The sequence below is a fragment of the Plecotus auritus genome, assembly GCF_963455305.1.
Source record: "Plecotus auritus genome assembly, chromosome: 3".
NCBI classification, from domain to species: Eukaryota; Metazoa; Chordata; class Mammalia; order Chiroptera; family Vespertilionidae; genus Plecotus; species Plecotus auritus.
In genome coordinates, this window is record NC_137772.1 from 22,969,528 (window position 1) to 22,994,280 (window position 24,753).

General features: G+C 40.7%; 1 protein-coding gene across 9 annotated transcripts in view; it reads left to right on the forward strand.

Moving 5' to 3' along the window:
* UNC5D (unc-5 netrin receptor D) overlaps nucleotides 1–24,753 on the forward strand; it is a 629,157-nt gene that overhangs the window by 486,829 nt on the left and 117,575 nt on the right. For 8 of the 9 annotated variants that reach the window (XM_080659992.1, XM_080659990.1, XM_080659987.1 and 5 more), the window contains 3 exons: nucleotides 9,947–10,115; nucleotides 13,338–13,565; nucleotides 19,794–19,943. In XM_080659992.1, coding sequence (XP_080516118.1) covers nucleotides 9,947–10,115; nucleotides 13,338–13,565; nucleotides 19,794–19,943 — 547 coding nt within the window. The remainder of the gene's footprint in view (nucleotides 1–9,946; nucleotides 10,116–13,337; nucleotides 13,566–19,793; nucleotides 19,944–24,753) is intronic. The other variant, XM_080659995.1, reaches the window with a different exon arrangement.

The window sequence follows — 24,753 nt, forward strand, 5'->3', positions numbered from 1 at the left end:
TCCTTTCTGACTGATACCAGATGAATCCAGTGATAGCACTATTAACTGTTCATTGTAAAATCAAGAGCCTTGTGAAGATACAAAGGACACCCTGCATCAGTTCCTTTGAATTTCCCTCTATTTCCCTTAACATTCTGGCCTATGATTTACACATTAGAGATAGGTTGTATGAGTCTACCTCTGGATGCCAGGTGGGCCGGTGTTAGATTTAGGAGATCAATGACCAGTTAGGAGGGCAGGTGGCTTAGGCCACCTGGAACAAGCTTTGTCCCTGTCCACTTTGCCATGCTTTCTTTGCTAGATAGCGATGGATGGACATGAACAAATCATTCCTGCCACCATTTCTGTTCAATGGTCAGTCATGAATTTGAATCCAGTTTGTTGCTTTGAGTTTGACAAATTTTTCTTGGAAGAATCCAATTGATGGCATACACCCATCTTCTGGAGGAAATTAATTAACTTCATATCAGGCCCAGGGAGCTGCTGAGGAGAAAAGGGGCTTCCTAAGTCACAAACAAAGGGGCTCTTTCTGCCAGCGTGAGGGGAGTAAATTGCTGCAATTTCAAAAACACATTAATTCTTTCAGGCAACCAGTGCGATGCAGTGTCATAAAAGGTGCAATTTATCAAATGGCATCCTAATGGCCTAGAAGGGTTGATGCACCTTTAGAAGACTGTGCTCTTTGCCTCAGTAAAATCCTGACAGTTTCTTCACAAAGTCATTTAGGTTAGAATATAATACCATTACCCACAAAAAAGTGAGGAGGGGAAAAGAAAGGAGGGAAAATATAAAAGGGGGGGGGAGGGACCCTCACATTGTCATTTTATGATCTGCCTTTTGAGGGGGAAGGAGAATTTTCCCATATCATACTCTTTACCATCCCTTCCTCTTTACCTCCCTCGGGCCACAAACAAACACGCGTAAATAAACATTGCTGCCATTCTAATCAAAATGCTCTGGAAGGCCCTGTGAGCTCACAAAGTGAAGTGAGCAATGTGGTCCAGAGGAGTCTAATTACTATGCCATTGACAAGCTAACAACGGTGTGCGAATGTGGTTAATAGATCTGAATGGAAGGTGCCTTAACACAACGAGAGAGTCACCAGTTCATGAGTGTAATTGCACATTGTAAAGGAACACCATAGACTGTCATTATTTTTATTTGTATGTGCCATCTCTTTCATTGCCCATGCTGGAAGGAGAAATAACCTGTCCTATTAAGATATTTAATATATATCATCCTTTCCACTTCAGTTAGTTATAGCCTAATAAAAAGGCTGCGAGAAGACACCCTCTGGGGCCACCCTCTGTGCTCTCTAAGGTGATCCCCACAGCCCTTCCAAAACCTGGGTGATCAACCTCCTAACTCCCTTGGTTATCATCTTTAGCACAAACCATAATAACTCCCCAGGACGCCAAGTTGCATGCAGACATGGAGCTTCACCCTGGAAATTATGTGAGGCTGCTGGCAGCTGAAACAGCTAAGATAACACAAAGGTCAGCCAACACCTTGGTCTGTTTGTATGGCATCTGGGAGAAAACACTGGACCAGGAGACAACAGCAGGGGGTTTCTAGGTTCTAACTCTGAAGTGAATAAGCCATGAAGAGCCTGGTGGTAGACAGAAGAATGTCACCCTATCCCCCCAAAAAAGAAGTCACATGCTAATCCTGGGAACCTGTGAATATGTTACCATCCATAGCAGGGGGGCTTTACTGATGTGATGAAGGTTAAGCACCTGGAGAATAAGAGATTATTTGAGATTATGCAGATAGGCCTATGCAAGGAAGGCAGGAATAGCAGAGTCAGATGCAGAGATGTGAAGATGCTATCCTGCTGGTCCCAGAAGAAGGGGACTGCAGCCGAGGAAGGCAGGTGGCCTCTAGAAGCTGGAGGAGGCAAAGAAATGGATTCTTCTCTGGAGCCCTGACGACACCTTTATGTTAGGTTAGTGAGAGTACTGACCTACAGAATGTAAATAATAAATCTGTGTTGTTTTTAAGTCAGTAAGTCTGCAGTATGACATTAATAGGAAACTGATACCAGACTACTCTGAGCACTCTATATACCTCCAGTGTCTATGAATACAACCTTTAACAACTCACATGCCAACGTTTTACCTTCAAAATCCCAGGTTTGGAGACTATGTCCCAGGGAACATCTGTTCTTTCCACTGCCTTACCCCCCACCCAACCCATGGCCACCAACACTAACAGGACAGGGGATTTTAGTGCCAACTCTGTCAACAGTGAGGTGTGGCTTTGGTCCTGTCATTCCACCCCACACCATGCCACACCCTTGGTTTCCTCAGTTAAAGAATGTTATGGGCCTGATTACTCCCAGCTCCTTTCCCCGCCTAAAATGAAATGATTCTGTGAAATGGGACTTCCGCTAGAAAAGGCTGTTTTCCCCATTCAAAATGTAAATGAATGAACAGCCTAGTAGATATAAAAAGTGCTGTAGCAGCGTGCCCCATAGATCACTCTCTCCCTTTCCCTCACTGCTTTTACTTTAAAGCACTTTCAGGGAGCCATCATTCCACTTGCAGTAAACAAGCTACCAGCAAGCCTGACACTGCATGAGAGATGAGGCTTAAATTGCATCTAGGAACTGGTGATTTGCACATGATTTGTGATTCCGTTAGTATATTAATTGGTAAACACCGTGTGTGTGTGTGTGTGTGTGTGTGTGTGTGTGTGTGTGTGTGTAAACCAAAGCCATTTAACATATGCAAACAGTTTAATCTCTCAGTGTGGTGTTGCTCAAATTTCAGCAAATTCAGATTCTTATTCTAGTGTGTAATTTCCCTCCCGCCCCAGTTCCCCTGGTACCATTTCCCTTCCTGTGATCCTATTTCAGATAATACGGGGTGGGTGACCCAGATCTTTAAACCCTTTAATAGTAGAGCCATATGCTTCTATCCTTGGTTATTGCACTTGTTGCCTGTTGTAATCCACTATTCTAACTGCTCCTTTCCCAGCCCCAACTAATGCAATATAACGGCTTGATGAGCTTTAACATTATTTCCAGTTACTGCTAACCTAACCTCCAACCTGACATCCTTGCTTATTAACACACATGCTACTTCAAGAAAAGGCATGTAGGACCAGTTCCTGTACAGCTGAATTTTCCATCGCAATAGCATCATCCAAGGCCTTGATACTGAGCATTTCAACTTAACAGGCATCCAATTTCCATTTGAGAAGCTTCCCTATTGGTACTTGACAGACCTCCTAGCCTGCACTGTATGAGGTGTTGCTTTGGATATTTTCTCAAGAACTACACACCTTTTCTCAAATGTTAGCGCCAGTGCTCCCTTGCACGTAGGGAATGCAAGTAAACAGAGCAGGTTTCTGGGACCTAATGGGAAATGGTCAGAATCTTCATTGGTGGTGTCCAGAAACATCATTTGAAACAAGCTGCCCAAGGGAATTTGGAACCACCTTGCAGTTTTAGAGCCGCTTAAAGATTAAAGAGGGAATCTATTATGATAAAGAGAAGATTTTGCTCATCTTCACTTTTTTTTCTCTCTATTCTGCTCCTGATCTCCTAGTCTCCCTTTCCAGGAGTCTGTTTGCCTAAGTCATACATGGCAGCTAGAGAATTACAGCCCTCAGAACTGGTCATGATATCAGGCTGACTGGTAATCACGCTGACTTTACAAGGCCCATCTCTCCAGGAGATAGGTTCTGTGATGCTATTGCCCTGGGGCTGATCTGAGAGCTCCAGAGGAAGAGAGGTTTCTGACTCAAGGGTAAACAACAGAAATAATAAACCCCAAATCTTGATTTTTATCCACATCAATGTTAGCACCCTAGGTCAATGGTCGGCAAACTCATTAGTCAACAGAGCCAAATATCAACAGTACAACGATTGAAATTTCTTTTGAGAGCCAAATTTTATAAACTGCAACTCTATAGGTAGGTACATTGTTATTAACTTAATTAGGGTACTCCTTCAATCACACTGTATGTGCACGCCCACACGTGGTATTTTGTGGAAGAGCCACAGTCAAGGGGCCAAAAGCCTCATGTGGCTCGTGAGCCACGGTTTGCCAACCACTGCCCTAGGTCAATATCTGAGGGTTTTAATGAAAAGAGAATAATATTAGTTAAAACTATGAATCTTCTTGGGTAGAAAATTGTAGGAGACTGGAGCTATCTTCCTTTCTGAGCTTTAATTTTAAGACTAAGTGCAGCTTCCATCTATCTGCCTTTTATGTCTATTCCATTAAAAGATGATTTAATTATGTATCGACCCAGGGTCTGGCATAGTAAAACTATCATTACTCTCCTGCCTGCATTCCTGAGTGATACTCTGGGTAAAGGTGATCAAACCTACATTTATCTATAATATAGACCATAAGGAGGAGAGGAGGGAAGGATAATTACCAAGCGCAACATGGCAGAAAACAACAACAATAATGAAAATCTCATCTCAAAATACAGAGCTGGTTGTTTTGCATAAAGAGAGTGACATGTTACAAGTCTAGAATCAGGTAAAAAAATATTGAAAGCAAAAGCCAAATGTGCACAGATAACCTCCAGACCTGCCAGTTAGCAGGTGCTGCATTGTAGCTGACCTTCACCAGCATGACCTTCTGGTGGCAGTGGTGTGGGGCAGGTGGCAGAATATTAGTTACTATGTGATGAGGTTTGGCCATCACCTCATCACGACTCAATGCAGCACTTTTCTCACCCTCCACTACACATTTTATACTGTAGTCAGTGACCTGGCTGATTTATTGTAAGAAACCTGGAAAAATTCTCCCTGGCCTCTATTTTCATCCATTTAAAAAACATTGTGGTGTTTTGTTTTTGACACAATTTTAACCTTCAGTGTTGCAATAGTATAAAGAATTCCCAGCTATCCCACATCCAGATTCACAAATGTTAACATTTTACTACATTTGCTGTATTCTCCATATATGCGTGTATACACAAATAAAACACACGCATACACACATACTTATTTTTTAGCCATTGTGAACAAGATTCCCTTTGTCTCTAAATACTTCAGCATGTACATATATCCGAAAAATAATTTCTCTTACCTAACCACAGCACAATTATCAAAATTAAGAAATTACCATTAACATAATACTATCATCTACTCCACAGTTATTAATATTTCACCTTTTATCCGAATAATGTCCTTTACAGCAAATGAAAATCTAAGTCCATTCACTACATTCTATTGCCACATGTCTTTAGTCTCTATGAATTCGAAACAGTTCCTAAAACTGTCTCTATTTTATGACATAGATGGGTTTTAAGAGGGTAATCACTTATTTTGCAGAATACTCCTCAATTGGGGCTTGTCTGATATTTCCTTACAATTAAATTCAGGTTTTGTGTTATTGGCGGGAATGTTACAGAAGTGATGCCTAGTTCTTTTCACTGTGTCATCTCAGGAGGTATATTCTGCTGACTCATCCCATTCCTGGCAGTGTGAACTTGGGTAACTGGGGTTAGGTGGTGGCTGCCAAGATTTCCCACTATAAAATCATATCTTACCCTATGTGATTAGTTTCAAAGATACTTTGAAACCATGTAAATAGTTCCTTATTAGTTATTAAACGTTCACCAAGTAGATTAGCACCCATTCATAATTCTCAACTGTGTCAAAAGTTAATATTGTTGGTTGCCAAATGATGGTTTTCTACATGTATTAGCTGGCTTCCTATTGTATGAAAGACTTTTCCCTTCTTATTCTCTCATTCATAGGCATGTAGTTAATAGGTTCTTACGTTATTCAATGGATTATTATCCTTTGGTACCATGGTTTATTTTGCTCACAATTTTCCAGGTTTCATTAGTAGGAACCACCTCATGCTCCTATGTCCTTTTCCACAAATACATTTTAGTGCTTACAACCAGCATTGGGAATACAACAATGAACAAAGCAGAACAGAAAAAAAATTATTATGGCCTTATAGAGCTTACATTCTAGTTTGTGGAAGGCAAAAAAAAAAAAAAAGTAAGTAAACAAATGGTAAGTGCATTAAAGGTCAATACATGCTGTGAAGAATGGGAGAAGGCCAGCTTTTGGTGTAGGAGTGCTTGAACTGCGTTGCTTAGGCACAGTCAGGGAATACCTCATTAGCAGGTGCCATTTGAGCCAAGACCTCAAGGGCCTGGGGAAGCCAACCACGTGGATCTGGAGGAAAACTCTTCCAGGCCCCACTGAGCACTCCGGAGCAGCTGGACCAGCTGGAATTCTTGAAGCGGGAACAAATTGACATTTTAGTGGGATTCCTCTGCTTGCTGAGTTGAGCTCAGACTGGGAGGTAAGGATGGAAAAGCATCCTTACCTTAAACGTTATGCCTTAAATTCCCATAGTACACATCTCTAAGGCACTGAAAATTTTGTCAAAGCATGTGTTGATATGACAATTTTGTTGAATAGATTAGCCACCTCAAAGCAGCACAGTTATGATAGTAGTAGGACAAGTGAAAAGTCAGTAGGGGTGGGAGTTTGGGGTTGGGGAAGCAGAACTATCCCCCAATGAGCATGAACTAGGTGCTATTTATGCTTCTTTTAACTCTCAGAGCAATCTTAGAGTCAGTATTATTTTACACGTGAGGAAAGTGAGGTACAGAAGGGCATGGGCTTTCCCTTTTGCCACAACGTCTGGTTTTAATAACAGAGAAAAGGTGAGAAGAGGGACGAGGTATCAGGGATGATGCCACGAAGAGCACAATGAGGACATAAGAATGTTCTTTTGGCCCAGTGCCTATGTTCTCTGCAGCCACTTCTATTACGGGTTTCCCCTCCCGGTAACTAAACAAGGTTAGCAACATGGGACCAGATTACCAGGCTGCTCCTGTGCACCCTCTCCCACCCTGTGTTTTCTGCATCAAAGCTGCAGACCTGTCAGTTCTCCCCAGAACCCTCTGCTGCACTGTGTGAGCAGAAATTTTAATTCACAGCCATATTTCCATACAGTTGCTCAGCAAGCCACCTGGTTACACAGACCTGACTCTTAAATTATTGATCTTCTCCTATCCAGAAGCTTTCATAAACATGCACAGCAGATAGATAGATAGATAGATAGATAGATAGATAGATAGATAGATAGATAGATATAGACAGATAGAAGAGAGAGAGAGAAAAAGAGACAGAGAGAGAACACAATGAAAAGGACAAGTAGCAAAAGTCCACACAACCAGACTTTTCTGACTACACTATGGTATGTGATGCCCTGAAGTGGTTCACATTATGGTCTTGAAATTGCTGCTGTTATTATTTCACAGTTATTATTAGCTCACAGCAATTTTAGAAAACTGTCACCTTTTCTTCTAGCAGGAGCATGGCTACTCTCTTGACATGTACTATATAATGTGGGAAAACTTAAATGCCATCCATACTTTCCTTATGAATCTTCATTTATGCCCAGGCCTAATTAAGTCTCCCCAGCCCTCTGTCCTCAAAGGCCCTAAGTCTGTATCCATGACTACACTCACACTATGCTTTCCCTCCATCTTGCCTTGGATGTCACAGGAGCCAGCAATTGGACCAGAAATCTCCTACTGGTAACAGAGGAGGAAAGTACATCTGGTCACAGAGAACAGGAGCCTGCGAGTAGAAATATAGGGATATTTTGCTGCCATTGCTTTAATAGACTTCTCTGTGACCTTCTGCTGTTCACACCTGCTTCCCCAGGTGTGTGAAGAGCTTTAATTAATATTTTGTAAATCTTCCTGATTGCTGCAAATAAAAGGTAGCAGAAAAGGGCAATCTTTTTTATTAATCGTAGGGGGGAAAATGGAGAGATTTAAATTCTGTTCCTTCACTAGAGAAACCTATACCCAGACACTATTTTACAGTGGGGTGATTAGATATAAATCTTGATTTACTTCCTTCCCATGTATGGAAATGCCCGATGCCTGCCTAACGCAAAGCTCCCGATCCATGCATGCCTGTACTGGATGTGCACCGCCTGTGACTCCTAATGCTGTTTAAGTTATTACGGAAAGGAGCTTCGCTATTCATGAGTGTGAGAGTTCATCTAATTAGCTGATTTCAGTTCATTTGGCATTAAATAATTCCCCAAATTCCCATATGTTTGAACAATATGTTCAACAAGGGGGATGATTCTCTGAAAGCAATTAAATAGTTCTTTTAGGAGAGCTTGTCATCGGTCACTCATAAGCATCTCTGCTATTCCTGTCTGTGATAGATGCAGGCAGCAATTACAGGGAAAGCGCTTAGCCCTCTCTAATGGGCCTGGCAGGCATCCACACGCAGGCTGCCACTCCGTGCTGGTTACAGCTCACATGAGCATTTTCCCTTTTTTTTTTTTTTTTTCTCCAAACCTCAAGTATATTCATAGGATGTTCATAGAACATTTGTTATTGCTAATACACCACTTTCTAAACCCAGCCCATAGCTTGCCTACCCTGCTTAAAGGTAAAATTCAGACATATTTTCAGGTGTCTTATGCTTTGCTTGTATAGAAAGAATTGTCAGTTTTGGACAATGGTTGGCTACATGGGAGGTTGAATTTTTTGAAGTCGTCTCTGGTGCTTCTTGGGGAGGAAGGGAGACTGTGTGATTCGTTCAGGTCTGTTTTAGGTACAGTAGATGAAACATGTTTCTGCTCAATTATATGCCTTGGCTTTTATTGCAGCAGCAAATTAGAGATAATGAAGTAGAGTGTGACCATTACTAACTTGAGCAAGAACAACAGATATCAACAGAGCAAGTCAGAAACTAATAACGTGTTAGATGTACTCATAGAAATACTGTTTATACAAGATCACAGAAAAGGTGGTACCGTTGAGTACTGATTTTCATCTTTTTCTTGCTCAAGAGGTTGCTGTTTTGATCAGGGGCGATATATTTAAATGTCCTTTCTGGGTTGGGTAAGAGAAAGCCTGAGTAATACCAATCCCAGCTCTCAAGTACCTTTGTCCAGGAGGAATGCTGAGAGTCCTCGATTACTTTATTGGCTATTTGCTGTGTCACTATATCTCTTACAAGGGAAATGTGTCAAAAAAATTTAAATACTGTTCAAAAATACATAAGCATCTGGTGGGGTACATGAGTAGGCTTCTAGGGTCTCCTCATTGACCACTGTCCTATAATGGTCCTGGCCTGTTTGGGGACAGAGATTAAAGACAAAAGACAGAAAATGAAAGAGAGAGGCATTCACTGAGGTGGTATTATCTCCCTTTAATTAAGCTTCACTTTCTTTTATCTGTTTCATGACTCGGCGTTCCCATCATAAATAATTCACAATGCAGAAAAATCCAAACACCAGCTTTGGGTAAAATGATTTTAAATTTAGATCTAAAATAGGAAAGAGTTGAAATATATATATGTTTATATATGTATTTGACTATGCACATTTATAATGAGCTGTTTACTAATCTATCACTATGCATTGGCAAAAAGTAAATGTTCTTAAAACCAGAAGAGACATATTCAGTTCGGGTGTGTTTCAAGTGTTGCTTCGTTTCATAATACTTTGTTTTAGCCTCTACTGGCATTAAACATATTTGTAGAATGTTAGAAGAAAGGAATCTGATGCTAAGATTACCAGATTAGTCATTTCTATAACGTTCTTGGCTTTGGTCATTGACAATGTTATCAACAAGAATAAGGATTCCATAACTGGCGTGTGACACACTGGTCACATCTTTGCTTTCTTCTGTTCTGCCCTTTATTTCTGCAGAAGCATTTGTCATTTTGTTTGTCAGAACCCAGATTTGAAATCTAGGCTGGAGCCCAGTCTGGGTGCCTGAGCAGCTCAGATGAATGGCTATGGTCCAGTCCAGCCCTCCGCATGCGTGGTGCTGTCCCGGAGGAATGCTGGGAAAGGACTGTGCTCGGGCTGAAGAGAACCCCCACTCCCCACCCTCACCCTTTCTGTAACTAAATTCTCATTCAAATAAGCCCCCTCCTTTACATGTCTCTCTCTTCTACCCCTTCCCAATGGTAAAGCCTCCAGTCCGATGGATCTGAGGTGCTCCTGAGTCCTGAAGTCACCTGCGGCCCCCCAGACATGATTGTCACCACGCCCTTTGCATTGACCATACCACACTGTGCAGACGTCAGTTCTGAGCACTGGAATATCCATTTAAAGAAGAGGACACAGCAGGGCACGTGGGAGGTGAGACTCTATTTTTCCTTTTTTTGAAAACCAGGATTTGGGTTACACCTACAGGATAGATTTAACCTTATGCTCTCTTAATTCCAAGAGTCAGCTGTGAAATTTGTGAGCATTTTCTTGTTTTTCAGAGGGTTGGTGACATGTGTTTTATAACACCTTGAAGGTATTGGCTAGTGGTTTTCCAGGATAATGGAAAAGAGATGAGAGAATCCCGAGCTATTTTTGTTCAGTTTTAGAATATAGTTGTAATTACCCACACAGATATATCCTTATGTACCTCTCTTTGGGACATAAAACTGTGTCACTATATCTGTTTTTGTCATCATAGGGATTATATGGGATTATATAAATAGGGATTATATAAAATCACAGTATCTGTTTTATCATCAGAGGATTATAACAAATCTATGTTTAAGTAATCAGGAATGCAGTAGGTGCTAAATATATTTTGGTGAATTAATGAATGCATTGAAAATTATGCTGAGTGTCTGCCTCCCTGTGTTTATGAGCACCTGTAAAAGAGTTACGGTACAAAGACAGAATAAAAGAGACAAGAACAGAAAGTGAGAAAACATGAGACAAGGCTAACAGCAAGGGAGACAGTCACAGCAAAGAAAGATTGCAGTGGAATTACTGTTTTAAGTGAAACCTCTGATTTATCTGTCTGATAGGGATTCCTTTTCTGTCCCTCTGAAGTCAGTTTGCATGAAAGCAGGTGAATTATCTTGTTGGAACACAATGACCTGTTCCAGCTAGCCCTGGGACCAGACCTCCCAGGAGGTACTTCCAGCAAAAGAAGTAAAAGGAAAATCGTGTTTTCCTATGAGAAGAAAAATGCCAGTTGCTGCAATAGATTACATTTACTCTGCCCAGCTATGTCTGCAAACTGGTCTATATTCTCTGTTGAAAATGCATTCTGCTATTTATTCAGTCCTCATAAACCATAGGCAAATTTCCTGGGGCATGAAGTTCCATGGGTTTCCTAACTGGGCCAGGTTTGGGTCTCTTTTTTATTAAGTTTTGCTTTGCTTGATTTCCTCCTCTTTAGTTTCTCAGCATTTCCTCACAATCTTGTACATCCAGGTGGTATTAGATTTATGCTCTACCAAACCAGCCACACACGTACCTAAATTCTTATCAGAGAAAGTGATATATTCTTAGTACATCTTATCCAAACTATTTATTTAATGGTTCCTCGTGAATGATTTTGGTGAAATTAAAGAGGATAAAATATTTGAAAAATATATATAGTACCTTAAGGATAGCAAAAGATATTTTCAGAAATACCTTTTTTAAAACATAAATGTTTACTTATTGATGTTAATGTTTAAGACTTTTTTTTTTAATTTGGCATTGAACAAATTAACAAAAAATAGAACTTTGAAACCAATCCTTTCTAATAAAAGAGTAATATGCAAATTAACCATCATTCTGCTACACCCACAAGCCATGCCCACCAGCCAATCAGGAGTGGGTATGCAAATTAGCCCAACCAAGATGGCTGCAGCCAGGGAGAGAGCAGGAGAGAGGCTTGGGTTTCCCCGGCGATGGAGGAAGCCAAGCTTTCCCCACACCCTGGCCAGCCCAGGCCTCCACTTAAGGCTACAAAGTTTCAATTATAGAAGATAAATAAATTCCAACAGAAATGGCTGCCACCACGGAGGGAGCAAAAGGCTTGGCTCCACTCCAGGCTACAAAGTTTCATTTGTAGAAGATAAATAAACCTCAGATACCAGGGCCTCCGCTTGGGTCACCGAGGGGCGTGGCCGGCCTGCAAACCACCACAGGCCCCTCGCCCAGGCTGCCCCACACCCCAAGGGAACCCCCACCCTGATCCAGGACACCCTTCAGGGCAAACCAGCCGGCCCCCACCTGTGCACCAGGCCTCTATCCCATCTAATAAAAGAGTAATATGCAGATTGACCATCACTCCAACACACAAGATGGCTGCCCCCATGTGGTCAAAGATCCTGCCCCCATGTGGACACAAGATGGCCACCACAAGATGGCCAGCAGGGGAGGGCAGTTGGAAGGGACCAGGCCTGCAAAGGAGGGCAGTTGTGGTTGGTCAGGCCAGCAGGGGTGGGGGCAGTTGGGAGAGACCAGGCCTGCAGGGGAGGGCAGTTGGGGGCAATCAAGCCTGCAGGGGAGCAGTTAGACATCAATCAGGCTGGCAGGGGAGTGGTTAGGGGGTGATCAGGCTGGCAGGCAGAAGCAGTTAGGGGCAATCAGGCAGGCAGGCAGGCAGGCAGGCGAGCAGTTGGGAGCCAGCAGTCCTGGATTGTTTAGGCAGTCGGACATCCTTCAAGGGGTCCCAGATTGGAGAGGGTGCAGGCTGGGCTGAGGGACACCCCTCCCCCATGCACAAATTTCATGCACCGGGCCTCTAATGTTTGTTATAATCTACTGGAGGCCCAGCACGGATTCATGCACAGGTGGGGTCCCTATGCCTGGCCTGTGGGGATCGGGCCGAAACTGGCTCTCCGACATCCCCTGAGGGGTCCTGGATTGCCAGAGGGCAGTTCTCAGGTGACGCACCCCAGAATCGGGCTCCCTCCTCTCTGGTCCCTTGTGCATCACCTGAAAACTGCAGCTGCCAAGTCACCGCAGCTCAGCAGCTCCTGCATTGAGCATCTGCCCCCTGGTGGTCAGTGCGCATCATAGCCACCAGTCAACCAGTCGTTTGGTTGACCGGTGGTAACTGTCACTTAGGCTTTTATATATATATATAGATTAAGTAGAATTCCAACACTGAATATAATCTTTTCTTGAGTTTCTGAGGTAAACATTTATTTTGACCAAAGAATAGTTAACATCAAGAAAATTAGGGCAGCCCTAGCCAGGTTGGCTCAGTGGATAGAGCATCGTCCTGCAGACCAAAGGATCTCAGGTTTGATTCAGGTCAAGGGCACATACCTCGGTTGCAGGCTCCTCCCCAGCCCAGGCCCTGGTCCGGGCTCGTGCAGGAGGCAACCAATCAATGTGTTTCTCTCACATTGATGTTTCTCTCTGTCTTTCCCTCTCTTTTCCACTCTCTCTAAAAAAGCACTGGAAAAATATTCTTGGGTGAGGATTAAAAAAAAATAAGAAGAAAATTAGGGCAATTAAAATGCCCTAATTCTGAAAATGTTTGGTTAGTTATGTCCTTGGAAAGTAATTGTTAAATCGAATCACATCTTTTATTTCTAAACTGAGAGAATTTAATGCACCTTTACCCAACAGGAGGTGATGTCAGTGGAGGATGAATCCACATCCTGTTACTGCCTGTTGGACCCCTTTGCATGTCATGTGCTCCTAGACAGTTTTGGGACATATGCCCTCACTGGAGAACCAATCACAGACTGTGCCGTGAAGCAACTCAAGGTGGCAGTTTTCGGCTGCATGTCCTGCAACTCCCTGGATTACAACCTGAGAGTCTACTGTGTGGACAATACCCCTTGTGCATTTCAGGTCAGCCCTATCTCTATAATTCTTTTGGTGTCATGAAAGCATGGGGTTTCTTAAAGATCAGTATCAATAGAGAATTCTATTGCTGAAGGTCTGGAAAATGAACCCACACCACTGGCCTGATGGGGATACCTATCTTGAAGCGAGAGCTGTGTTTACTGTGTGTCCAACAAGGCACTTAGGTACCTGGCAGTCACAAAAAGAGAAGGGTTAAATTAACGCATTGTGTGCTAAATTGTAAAACTATCTAGATGTGAAGTTGGAATTCAGAAAATAGAGACCCAATTCAATAGAGGAACTGGAGAAGAGTTGTTGAGAACTCTTTTGAACCTTCATGGATGGATGAAATTTAGGAGCAAAAGAGAAAGGGTTGCCCTGTCAAGAATAGAGAATGGGATGAACGACAGACAGAAGTTATTTGATGTGCAGAGGGCAAGGAGAAAATTGCTTGAATTAACCCAAGGTTGTAGTTATAGAACAACAATTATTAATCATACCTATCATAGTCTATTAATTATCAGGGCTACTAGGGCAGAGATGGTCAAGGTTCCTTTCCACTTTTGATACTTTTAATCATGTAAGGTTTATCTTAAATTAGCTACCCACAGAGTGTGGATTTATTAATAGCAGAAAGGATGGTGCAGAAGTGCCTGTGTAAGCTTTGCCCACACCTAAGTAGCATAACTCTCCCAACACACCTCATCCCAGATCCCTGCCAGTCCAGTCCGAGGTCATTAAGTCCATTATGCAGAGCACTTCCTCAGTAACTAGCGTTTAAGACACTGAGCTGGAAAACTCATGTTTACCAGGACAAGGAATACATCGCCTGAATCCTGAACATAGCCGGTAAAGATGACAGTACCAACTTACATTTCCAAACCTTCCCTATCTCTTAGGTAACACAGGTCAAGGGCACACTTAATAGCTAGCTATACATAAAAGGTTGTTCACAGGGGTGCCATTTTGTAGTGTAAAGAACTTCAGCATAAGTAGTTACACCTCATCCTATGATTGGCATTTTACGCATTTCATCTGCTTTCACCACTTCTATGAAAAGGAGTTCTCCATGATAAACTACATAAGACATTCAGTGATGTATTGAGAGTGTTACCATCACTTAACAATTATAAAATGCACCATAACTCAAGTTGGATGTTTAGTATAGTAACTCAGCCAGATTCCGAAGGCTGAGTAAGCTGAGGGGAGCAGGCAGGGCCATGGAGCAGTTCCAGTCTTCTGGCTCATGTGCACAGCCCACTGCCGCCTGGTACGATTATGAGGATCTGTTCGTCACAGCCGCCTTGGAAGTCAGCCTTCATAACCAATTTGGAATTTTCTTTGAATAATGGTCTCACTGCTGTTGTGTATACCAGTGAGTTAAACATTTGCCTGAAGAGTTTATTCCGATAGACTTTCCAGATAATCTATTTTTATTTCCGTTGATTGCTACCAGATTCCACAACAGCTCAACTGTTCACAGAAGAATGTGAATGAGGCCCTGAACACAGCTTTCCCAACCACTATCCACTCCTGTGGGTAATATACTCTTCTTAGTCAATGCTAGGAAAAAAGGTATTATCCCTCTAAATTGAATCCAAGTACCTTAATTTCACTTAGAGATGTTTCTTCAAACTCTTTATTTTTGCTTTAGAGAAATGTTTTTCAGGGGAAATAACTTGGACCCCATTTTTTGTAATCTATTTACCTCCAGCAATTCTTTCCTGCTCCTGTTATGTCGGATGAAGCTTACGTTAAAGTTGGGTTTGATTGTACATGTTATTGACAGGATGTATGTGACAGCCATCATGAGCAGCAAAGGACATGCTTCCCCCTTGGGGTTCTGAGAGAGAATTGGTCTTGGTTGAATAACTTTTCTGACCCACGGAATGATTGAAATATAACTTTTAGCTTTTCTGAACACAACTGTTTTACTCCCTGGCCTTAGTCTCTGGGTGTTACTTCTAAAAAGATCTTGCTTTCTGGATTCTTACCTTGCTAAGTGCATGTGTTCACGCCTCTTTACATGGGTTTCATTCAAACAACCTTAATATCCCAAATAATCTCTTTCTTATGGCTTCATATGTGGTATTTAATTAGAGGGGAGAATTATATACCAGTAGTTACTAACCCATTAAAACAGTCTCCCTTTAAGAAAGCCTTAGTATCAGTTCACTTGTTGAACCTCTGAAAGACTTCACACGTTAATAGGAGCTTTCCCGACTTGTGTGGTCTGAGCTGAAAATATTGTATGTGGTAGTGACTCATTTTCTACAATGCTGATAGAACCCTGACTTCTTCATCAAAATTAATATGTAGTTTTTCATAAAGCATTTCTACAGAAAATGCCTATCCAGGAATTTGCCTCAGTTACCACTATAATGGAAATGTTTCTTGTGATTTGGAAATAGATAAGAGTGTGGTTGTACAGTCACCATATTTATTGTGGTGCATTTTTTTTATATCTAAAAGAAATGATAACAAATACATGCCCAACTAGACCTGTGCTCGTAACCAAGAAAGAAGTCAGATTAAGGGGCATGACTCATTCTTCCTGGCATTCAGATCTCACTGGGAAATTATGTCCCATAAAATCCTTAAAAGCCCACAGTTTCCAGACCCCACTTGCCAGTCCTCTTAGAGCTAGGTGAGGATCTCTGGCAAGATAATGGTCCCACCAAAAAAAATATTCCTGTAGAGGATTTTAGTAACCAAACAGAAACATGCTCCATTTTCAGCCACACCTTCCTTCCCTATACCTCCTGCATGCAGAACTACTATTCTTGCTACTCATTTGCTCTGGGAATGTTTTATCTGAATCATAGTAGTTTTGAATAACAAAAACAAATGCCTCAAACACCTTGGCAAAACATAATTCAATTAGTTTCAGATCTGTTTTGATAAATACATCTAAAAACATCTCTATGAAAATCACATCAGTTCTGGTATGGTCTTTAAAAACAAAAATGCCCCATCTGCCTGAAGGTGAGAAGAGGGTGAGAAGGGCCTAATGACTTCGTGTCCTCACTGCTGTGTTTCTGTACTAATTAGAGCTGCCATTTTCTGTCTCTGTGTTTGACATCACCTCCTTGATGAATTCAAAGCAGAGGTTGAGGAATGGTCATCTTTTTTCAAAGTAGTAACATTTTAAGAACCAGGTTTTTGTTATTGTATTCTCTCTCTCTCTCTCTCTCTCTTTCACACACACACACACACACACACACACAAACACACAGCTCAAACAAACCTTGACACAGAGAAAGGAAGAAATTAAGCACTTGCCCTATCTTAGAAAGGAAAAATAAAATAAAAAAACTAGTTGTGTTTTTTGTTTTTTTGTTTTTCTCTGCTGCTCCCAGCACTCCCATTCAGTACCTCTTGGTACTCATTACTTACTTGGCATTAATGTGGATTTAGAATCTAACTTCAAAGGATTTCCTCCAGATGTAGTTCTTGTATTTATCAATAATGCAACCTTGGGAAATATTGTTAATGTAAAGCATTTAAAGGAAAACACCACAGCAACATAATTTTTCTGGTGTGTGTGTGTGTGTGTGTGTGTGTGTGCTTAAGTTCAAACAGTTTTGTCTCATAAATATGTAAATCTGGTCTGCATGTTTTCCTATCCCTGAAGCACACCTGAATTTTGTTGCTTGTCTCATTAAATCAACATAAAGAGCTCAGTGAGGCACAGAGCACAAGTTTCTTGGCCACAACTCCTAGAACCGGATGACTAGCAACTCCCAATGTGAAACGATGAAGCAGAGACTGGAAAAACACCACCCAGAGCCTTTAGTGACATATTACATATAAGAAACTGGTCAGACCCTATTTTCTAGTTTAATTAATGCAAATATAAATTTTACAATAGATTTAACAGAGGGTCCATGTTATATAGGAAGCCGATAGGAAAAAAAACACAAGAACATCAGGCCCCGCTCCTGAGTGATGCGTCCCTGTGGGTGACTCAGAACTAGCTCAGCAGAGTTATTTGTGTCACTGATTCCCAAACCTAGCCAGGATTCAGAACGGGCTGAGAAGCATATAAAAATTCAGATGTCCAGGCCTGGCCCCTGAGAAGAATACAATAAGCCAGGGGCATAACTGTTAAGTACAGTTTATTCTATTTGAAGAGTGTTTTAAAGCTTATACTCGGTGTTTATTTCTTTAATTATGAAACCAGTTGTGTCTTTACAAATATATAAATGCAAGGATTAGTTCATTATTGGGCTTCTTCGTTTTAATAATTAATAATTAATTCTTTTGTTACTGTAATTGCTTACTATTTTGTGCAAGATTAGGAGACGCTGTTAACTGTATACAGTCGGTTCAATACATGGTAAGCTAAAAAAAGCAAACATAAATCATGGTTGTATTTAAATTTGGAGACTAGAGCAGAAACTTTTAAAAGGTACCATTTTCCTCTGTGATAATTATAAGTAGGTATCCATTTTTTTAATTTCTTTTTTTTTTTTTTCTATTCTCCACTCTGCATTTCAGGGACTAAGTATATAACCCTAGAACTAATACAGACTGACTTGTATCATCTTTACATATATCTTACCAATGAAAAATTATTTATGGGACAGGGTTAATAGTAGTCTGACCACATCTTTGCTTTCTTTAAAAAAATCAAGCATAACATAGGGAAATGCAGGGAAATCTAGTAGAAAAAATACTGTGCTATGAACAAGTTCTCTGTTCTAGTCTTAACTTGGTCACTAACCATGTGGCTTTAAGGGGGGATGGGGATCTGCATTACCCAAGTCTTAGATCCAGAACATAAGGAATCACTTAGCATAGCACTGTTAGGTCCAGTAATTACTAACCACCTGTGGGACTCTACATTTAATCTAATTAAAATGAAATAATTCCTTAGTCACTAGCCACTTTTCAAGTGCTGAATGCCACTGTGCCTAGTGAATAAATACCATATTAGACAGCTTAGACAGAAAACATTTCCATATCCCAGAGGTCAGCACTGACCTAGGGGCCCCAGAAACACCCTCCCAGTAACAAGATGAAAGAGCTGGAGGAAATGACATCAGAATGGAAACACTTAGTCCTAACAAAAGATACTTAGCAACCTATTTATATGCACATGAAGGATTATAGCTGGGCAGCTGCTTCTTAGTCAGAAATGTTTTTATTAATGTTATTTTATACATACACAAGAGATAGATTAAGATCACCTTCAGAGCAGCTTTTACTCACTGATAATTGTAAGTTATATTTATAATTAAAATGTATTTATACTGTACTTATAAACCTCTTTGCTCGACTTCTTACAATCTTTTTTAGAATCTGGGAAGATTACAGAACATAATTAAAGGATTTCAGCTTTCTTATTTATCTTAGCTTTGCAAGAAAATTATAACTAAATTAATGGTGGTTTTAAAAAATAGGTTTAGGTAGGTCTCTTATCTCTAGTAACAGGAAAAGCTTCAGCCCATGGTGCTTTAAAATTTTACAGAAGTAATATCTATTATTTCACTTACTGTATCACCTCCCCAATGTTTCTGAACAACACAAATTTGGAACCAATTAAATGGTTTACTCAATAGGATGTATGTGCATTGTGTTTGCATGAAATGTATTTATAACGATTTCTCAGTGAAAGATGCAGGCATACTTATCTCAGAAATTTGATTTTTTTTTTCTGAGCTAAAATTGACTCATAACTTTGGCATGACTTGGCCTTTGGCATAACTTTTATGAACATTAGTACAAATGAACATGACGTGCACTCTGTAACATCTGTTTTGAGACAATGAATAAATATGGATAATACCTATGTTAGTGACCAACAAGTGAACCAGAGAGGAGGCGCTGTTTCTACCTTTATTGTGAAATATAATGGCATGTTTTTGTACCTAACCTGACATATGGATTATAGTCATATCAGAATGGAATTCATACAATTGTGGAAATTCAACAGTGTTAAAATTTGCTTGATGCAATGGAGGTCTTTTAAAGAAAGGCATAGCGTGTTCAAAAGCCTAAGCAACATAACATAATGAACAATTGTTTCTTTCTGCCCAAATCCTATTAGCAGCTTTTAATCCTTAGTCTTGACCTCGCAAGGGTATGGAGGGTAAAGGAGAACTGCATCCATCATGCTGTTTGTCTATTTCTGGGTGATACTTGGTGGTGAGCATACACATCTATGGAAGGAAAAGCAGAGACTACTGGATACTTCATTGTTGTGCCTGTTCTCTCTCCCCTGTCCTATAGGAAGTGGTGTCAGATGAAAGGCATCAAGGTGGACAGCTACTGGAAGAACCAAAGTTGCTGCATTTCAAAGGGAATACCTTTAGTCTTCAGATCTCTGTCCTTGATATCCCCCCATTCCTCTGGAGAATTAAACCATTCACTGCTTGCCAGGTACTGGCCAAATGGGTTTCTAGCAAAACAGCTTTGCTTTAACCAGCAAGTGTGTCACAAACCCTGAAGAGGGTACTCTTGACTTTCCTCCTCCTTTAAAAGTATGGATATAATCTCAGAACTGTCAGAGAAATGTAACAGTTTGGGCTACACACCGGTAATTAAACATATTAGCATAAACTTGCAGGTTTCTAACTGGTGGGAGAAAGGGAGCTTACAACTTAAGTAATGTGACATGTCTCCTCTCTCATGTTCAAATGGTTACTTGACATAAGTGGAAGGCGGTAATTTAATAACTTAGAGCAAGGTTTATTTGTTGGTTTGTTTTTATTAAAAATCAGTTCATTATAATATGTTGTTTTACTCATGTTCAGCAATTAATGAACTGGATGTCAGTGAGAAACCTCTTCAGGGTGATTTTGACTTATAGAGAGCTATGGCTGACCAGGTGAGAACAAGAGGTTTATATCCTGAAAATATTAATTGCTTGCTGCCAAATGAATTGGGCAAGATGTGAAGAATTATAAATTGAGAGACAAAGAAAGGGTAATGCTTCTTAGAATCCTTTCATACATATATAAAGATACATTATATATATATATATTATTGTTCATATAACTATACACAAAATTTTTTAAAAATTGCAAAATGGCTTAGAGTCTCCTTGGCTAACATTTAGGGAATTGGAGTAATTGCTTAGCATAAAAAGATCTTACCCTTAACATATGACTCTGCCACTGAATTCTACAGAAATTCCCAGGAAGGTTTGTCATCATTTGCAGCCAGCTGGTCTACCATAGTTTCTGAAGTCAGAGTCCCTGTGCTTCAAGTGACTGGACACTTCCTTAACTCTGGAAAGGCTTCTGGTGGACTCATATTGATCTGGAGTCACAGGAGGCTTTCAAACTTCTTCATTCTGTCCATCAACATCACTTGCACAGCCCTTTGCGTATTTTTCAACTTTTCATCCTTGTAGCATTCATTAAATTTAAAAAAAAAAAATCTTGCACAAGGCATACCAGCTTGTCAGAATGGGAACAAGCCAAATCACAAAGATGAAAACCTTCACTGCATCATAAGAGTTAGAAAAAAGCTGAACTGCCAACCCTTTCAATTTCTAAAATACAGAATTTTCAAATTAGACAGGGCCGTACATTCCTATTTCCTTTTCAGACTTTTTGTTACCTTGGGAATTGCCTCTCTATGCACAGTTTTAGTGCATTCAACGGAACAATAACATCTCTCACAGCCCTGAATGATTTTGGGGGGCACATTCAGCATCTTTGCGCATGGAGGGATGTTTTCTATGGATGAAGATTTTGTTTAGGATGTCCTAGACCTATACGTCAGTTTCCCAAAAAGCAGTATTCAAAGTTTCCAGTCCAAATTGAACATTAGGATATTATTAAAACAAGCACTAACATTCATGTAAATTCTTCTGTATTAATAGTTATATGTTTAAGGGTGTCACTTCACTAGATCTAATGCAAGTGACTCAGTCCAAAGTAACTATTAAGTTTAACGCTTTGAGATAAAAAACCAGGTGAAAGAACCATAACCTTTTAGCAGTACTTAAACAATAATTCCAACACCAGGGATTTCTAAGAGAACCCTGGGTAGAGAAGGCTTTGGGGGTTAAGTGCCTGCCGACCTCAGAGGATACAACAGGGCCAGGCAAAGCCAAAGGGCATTGGCTTACAGGAAACCCAACACGCTTTAGAATTGGAATGGGCTGGATTGCATAGAGGTTGTGAACATGTAGAAATCTGCTTCTGTAATTGAGCATAATTCTAGAGAGTCTTGGAAGGCTGAGAAACAATTTACTTTTCCCTGGTACCAGGAGGCCTGCCACTGAGTTTTCATTTCCATTTCATTTTTCTTATCCACAATGGCTTTCTGCTTCATTCCTCCTCTCTCTCTACCATTCCTACCACCAATTTTCTTGCCCTTGTCACCATGGAAATTTCCCAGCTTGTGTGACTACAGATTGTGCTTGTCTTAATGGCCATGCTGAGCTTGCTCCCAGGCAACTGATGGAAGCACTTTGGGGAGGGTTTGTGTTCGGCCTGCTTGAACCTCATGTGCACTGACATACTGGGTATGGAGAATAGAGAATGGCTTTGCATTAGGACTTAGTGGACAGGAACTAACAGAGCTACTGTGGGATAGAAAATCTCAGGACTATTCCTGACATATTTCATGGGTCTCTTCTGCAACTGGAAATCTCCCTGTCACCGTTCAACCTCATACATGGAAGACCTCTAGTATCCTTTTCTTCTTATTCCTCTCTCCCTTTCTCTAACTTCAAATCAGGAATCTGGGAATCAACAAATTCCAGTTGGTACCCTTGCATTAGATCCAGTGAAGTGACACCCTTAAACATATAACAAGGCCTACTCTCCTAAGAAACATTCCCATTTGCTTCTGGGAAGGGTGGAGTGTCCCAGGAAGGTACCAAACCTGGGAGGTATCTAGTACCTAGAATATTTCCTCTATCAGATACCAACCAGCCACACAAGAAATGTTTTCTCAATGCTATGAGTTCAAAGTTGGGTCCAGAGCTATGGGATGTGGTTCCTGTTGGTTGTGGTTCTGGGGGGTTACATTTTATGGGATGCTATGCTATAGCCCTATTGCTTATGAAGCCAGGTATGTATGAGAGGAGAGGGAAGGCTATATATGAGTTCTTAGGTCTGGTTGCAGTAGCATCCATCAAATTTGATTCCAAGAAAAAATGAGGCCCCCAGTGCTAGTCCTCCCAAAATCGTCATCTTGGGCTTTTTAAGTCTCTGCCACAATTAGGGTTCTGTTATTGTGCCCTCCACAAATTAGAAACCCTCCCCTAGGAGGTAAATAGCTCTGCTCTCCATAGGTCCCCGGGACCTGACTGCCACTTAATCATGGTTTCATTTATTCCTCGCTGGCTGTGGAGTGAGTGGAGAAGCTATAATAAACAGTACACAATAAAATATTAATTTATTTTTTAAATCCTACAACACACAAAGTCAGGCTGTCACCTCCCCAGGATAAAAGCAGCTGTCTTTTCAGCAGGCTATGTATCTTGGAGAACCCAGTGTCTGTCTCCTGCTAGGATATGATTTACATTCTCTCCATCTGCCAGCAACCTAATTATAATGGGAATCAAAATGAAAACATTTCCGGAATTCTTTAAACACTCATAACTTTGCTACACTTTGTCCTCCCATATTACTTTCCCCATAATTCCTCTCAGTTCAGTGAGCATCTTGGTGGCTTTTGTTTTTTGTGTTTTTTTTTTAATAAATGCAAGCAAAGATGATTGCCCTGAAAACACACTAATCACAGTGCTTCTAATTCTTTCTTTTTTAAAATGTTTTGTTGAGTGCTATTGGCAGCTGCTACTCAAGTCAACAATAAAACTTATTCTTTTGATACTGTCTTAAAATCAGATTTTTTGAATGTTTTGATTGTGTGCAGTGGAATGGAAAGAAAAAAGGATTTGTATGTGTGTGCTGATTCTCATATCTTTCTGGGAGGAAAGATTATCTCTGAAGTGGGCATTACTCTCCTACCTTTCTTCCAGCATTTTCAAGAGAAAATATAAGAAATGTAGCAGTAATACCAGAGAAGACATTTTTCAATAAATGGTCAATGTCATTGTGGGGGGTAAGGCTAGGGGCAGGTAGCTTTACCAAGGATTGACATCCACTACAAAAAAAAAAAAAAATGTACATTTGTTTAAGAGCTGGACCTTGAATTCGGCTCTATCTGGACCTGCAATCCAAGAGCTTATATTACACTGTAATGACTTAAATCGCAGTTTTAGAAACAAAAACTTCCTTAGCTAGCTTAGTTAGGCAAAACCACCCTAGTTAAGAAAAACTGCCTCTTAACCAGAGAGCCCTATGTTATAGTTCCTTTCATTGAAGGGGATGGTATAAAGTAGCTCTATAAACATTTAGTGGTTTGAAAAAGAGAGTTCATTAGAGGGCTATTAAGAATAGGGCAACAGATGAGGGAGGCCCTTGAGGGCCAGGCAGGGGACTGGGTTTAGCATGGTAGGCATCAGGGGGCCATTCTGGTGCCCCCATCCCAGCAGAGGAATCTTGTAATGGGAGGTGATCTGGTCACATGGGGGTCCCCACTCATGATTAGAGGTAGAAGAGAGACCACAATCCTATTTCCTGAGGAACACCACTCAACTACTTTCTGTTGTCCTTATCAGTGAAGCACTCATCCCTTCACTAGCTCTGTATAGTGGAGACTAAAGGCAGGAAGATGGTGAACTAGGTTACCACAGTTAGCTATAATAAGGTGAGAAATGAGGATCATTAATGGAAATAGGAAAATTGTAGAATGCCAATGAGGGTGATATGGTGATAATCAGTTTTCAAAAAGGTAGAGTTGGCAGACAAAGTAAAGGCTAAATACAAAGAATTGTAATGATTAGCCGTATAATGCCAGTGATGGATGATAGTGAAATAAATACCAGGGAGGTCACTATTGGAGTCCTCCATGGAGAGATGGCAATTGGGCATATATGAGCAGTTGAGACCTTGAAAAGCAATTGGGACCTTGAAATAGGCAGAGAGGGAAGTGTTGGAGGCTGAAATATGAAATAAGGGTAACCCATGTTTTACAAAACAGATGAAGGCTCAGAAAGAGAAGAACAAAAAGTTGGAATGGATAACAAGAGGAAAATACAGAACTTGCAAACATATTATTTTAATTGGGATAGGATTTTGTGCAGGTTCAAAGTATTTTTTTTATCGTTTTAGGGAAAATTACTTCCCCTAAAGGTTGCTGGGAGGTGCACCAATCAGAAGTGCCC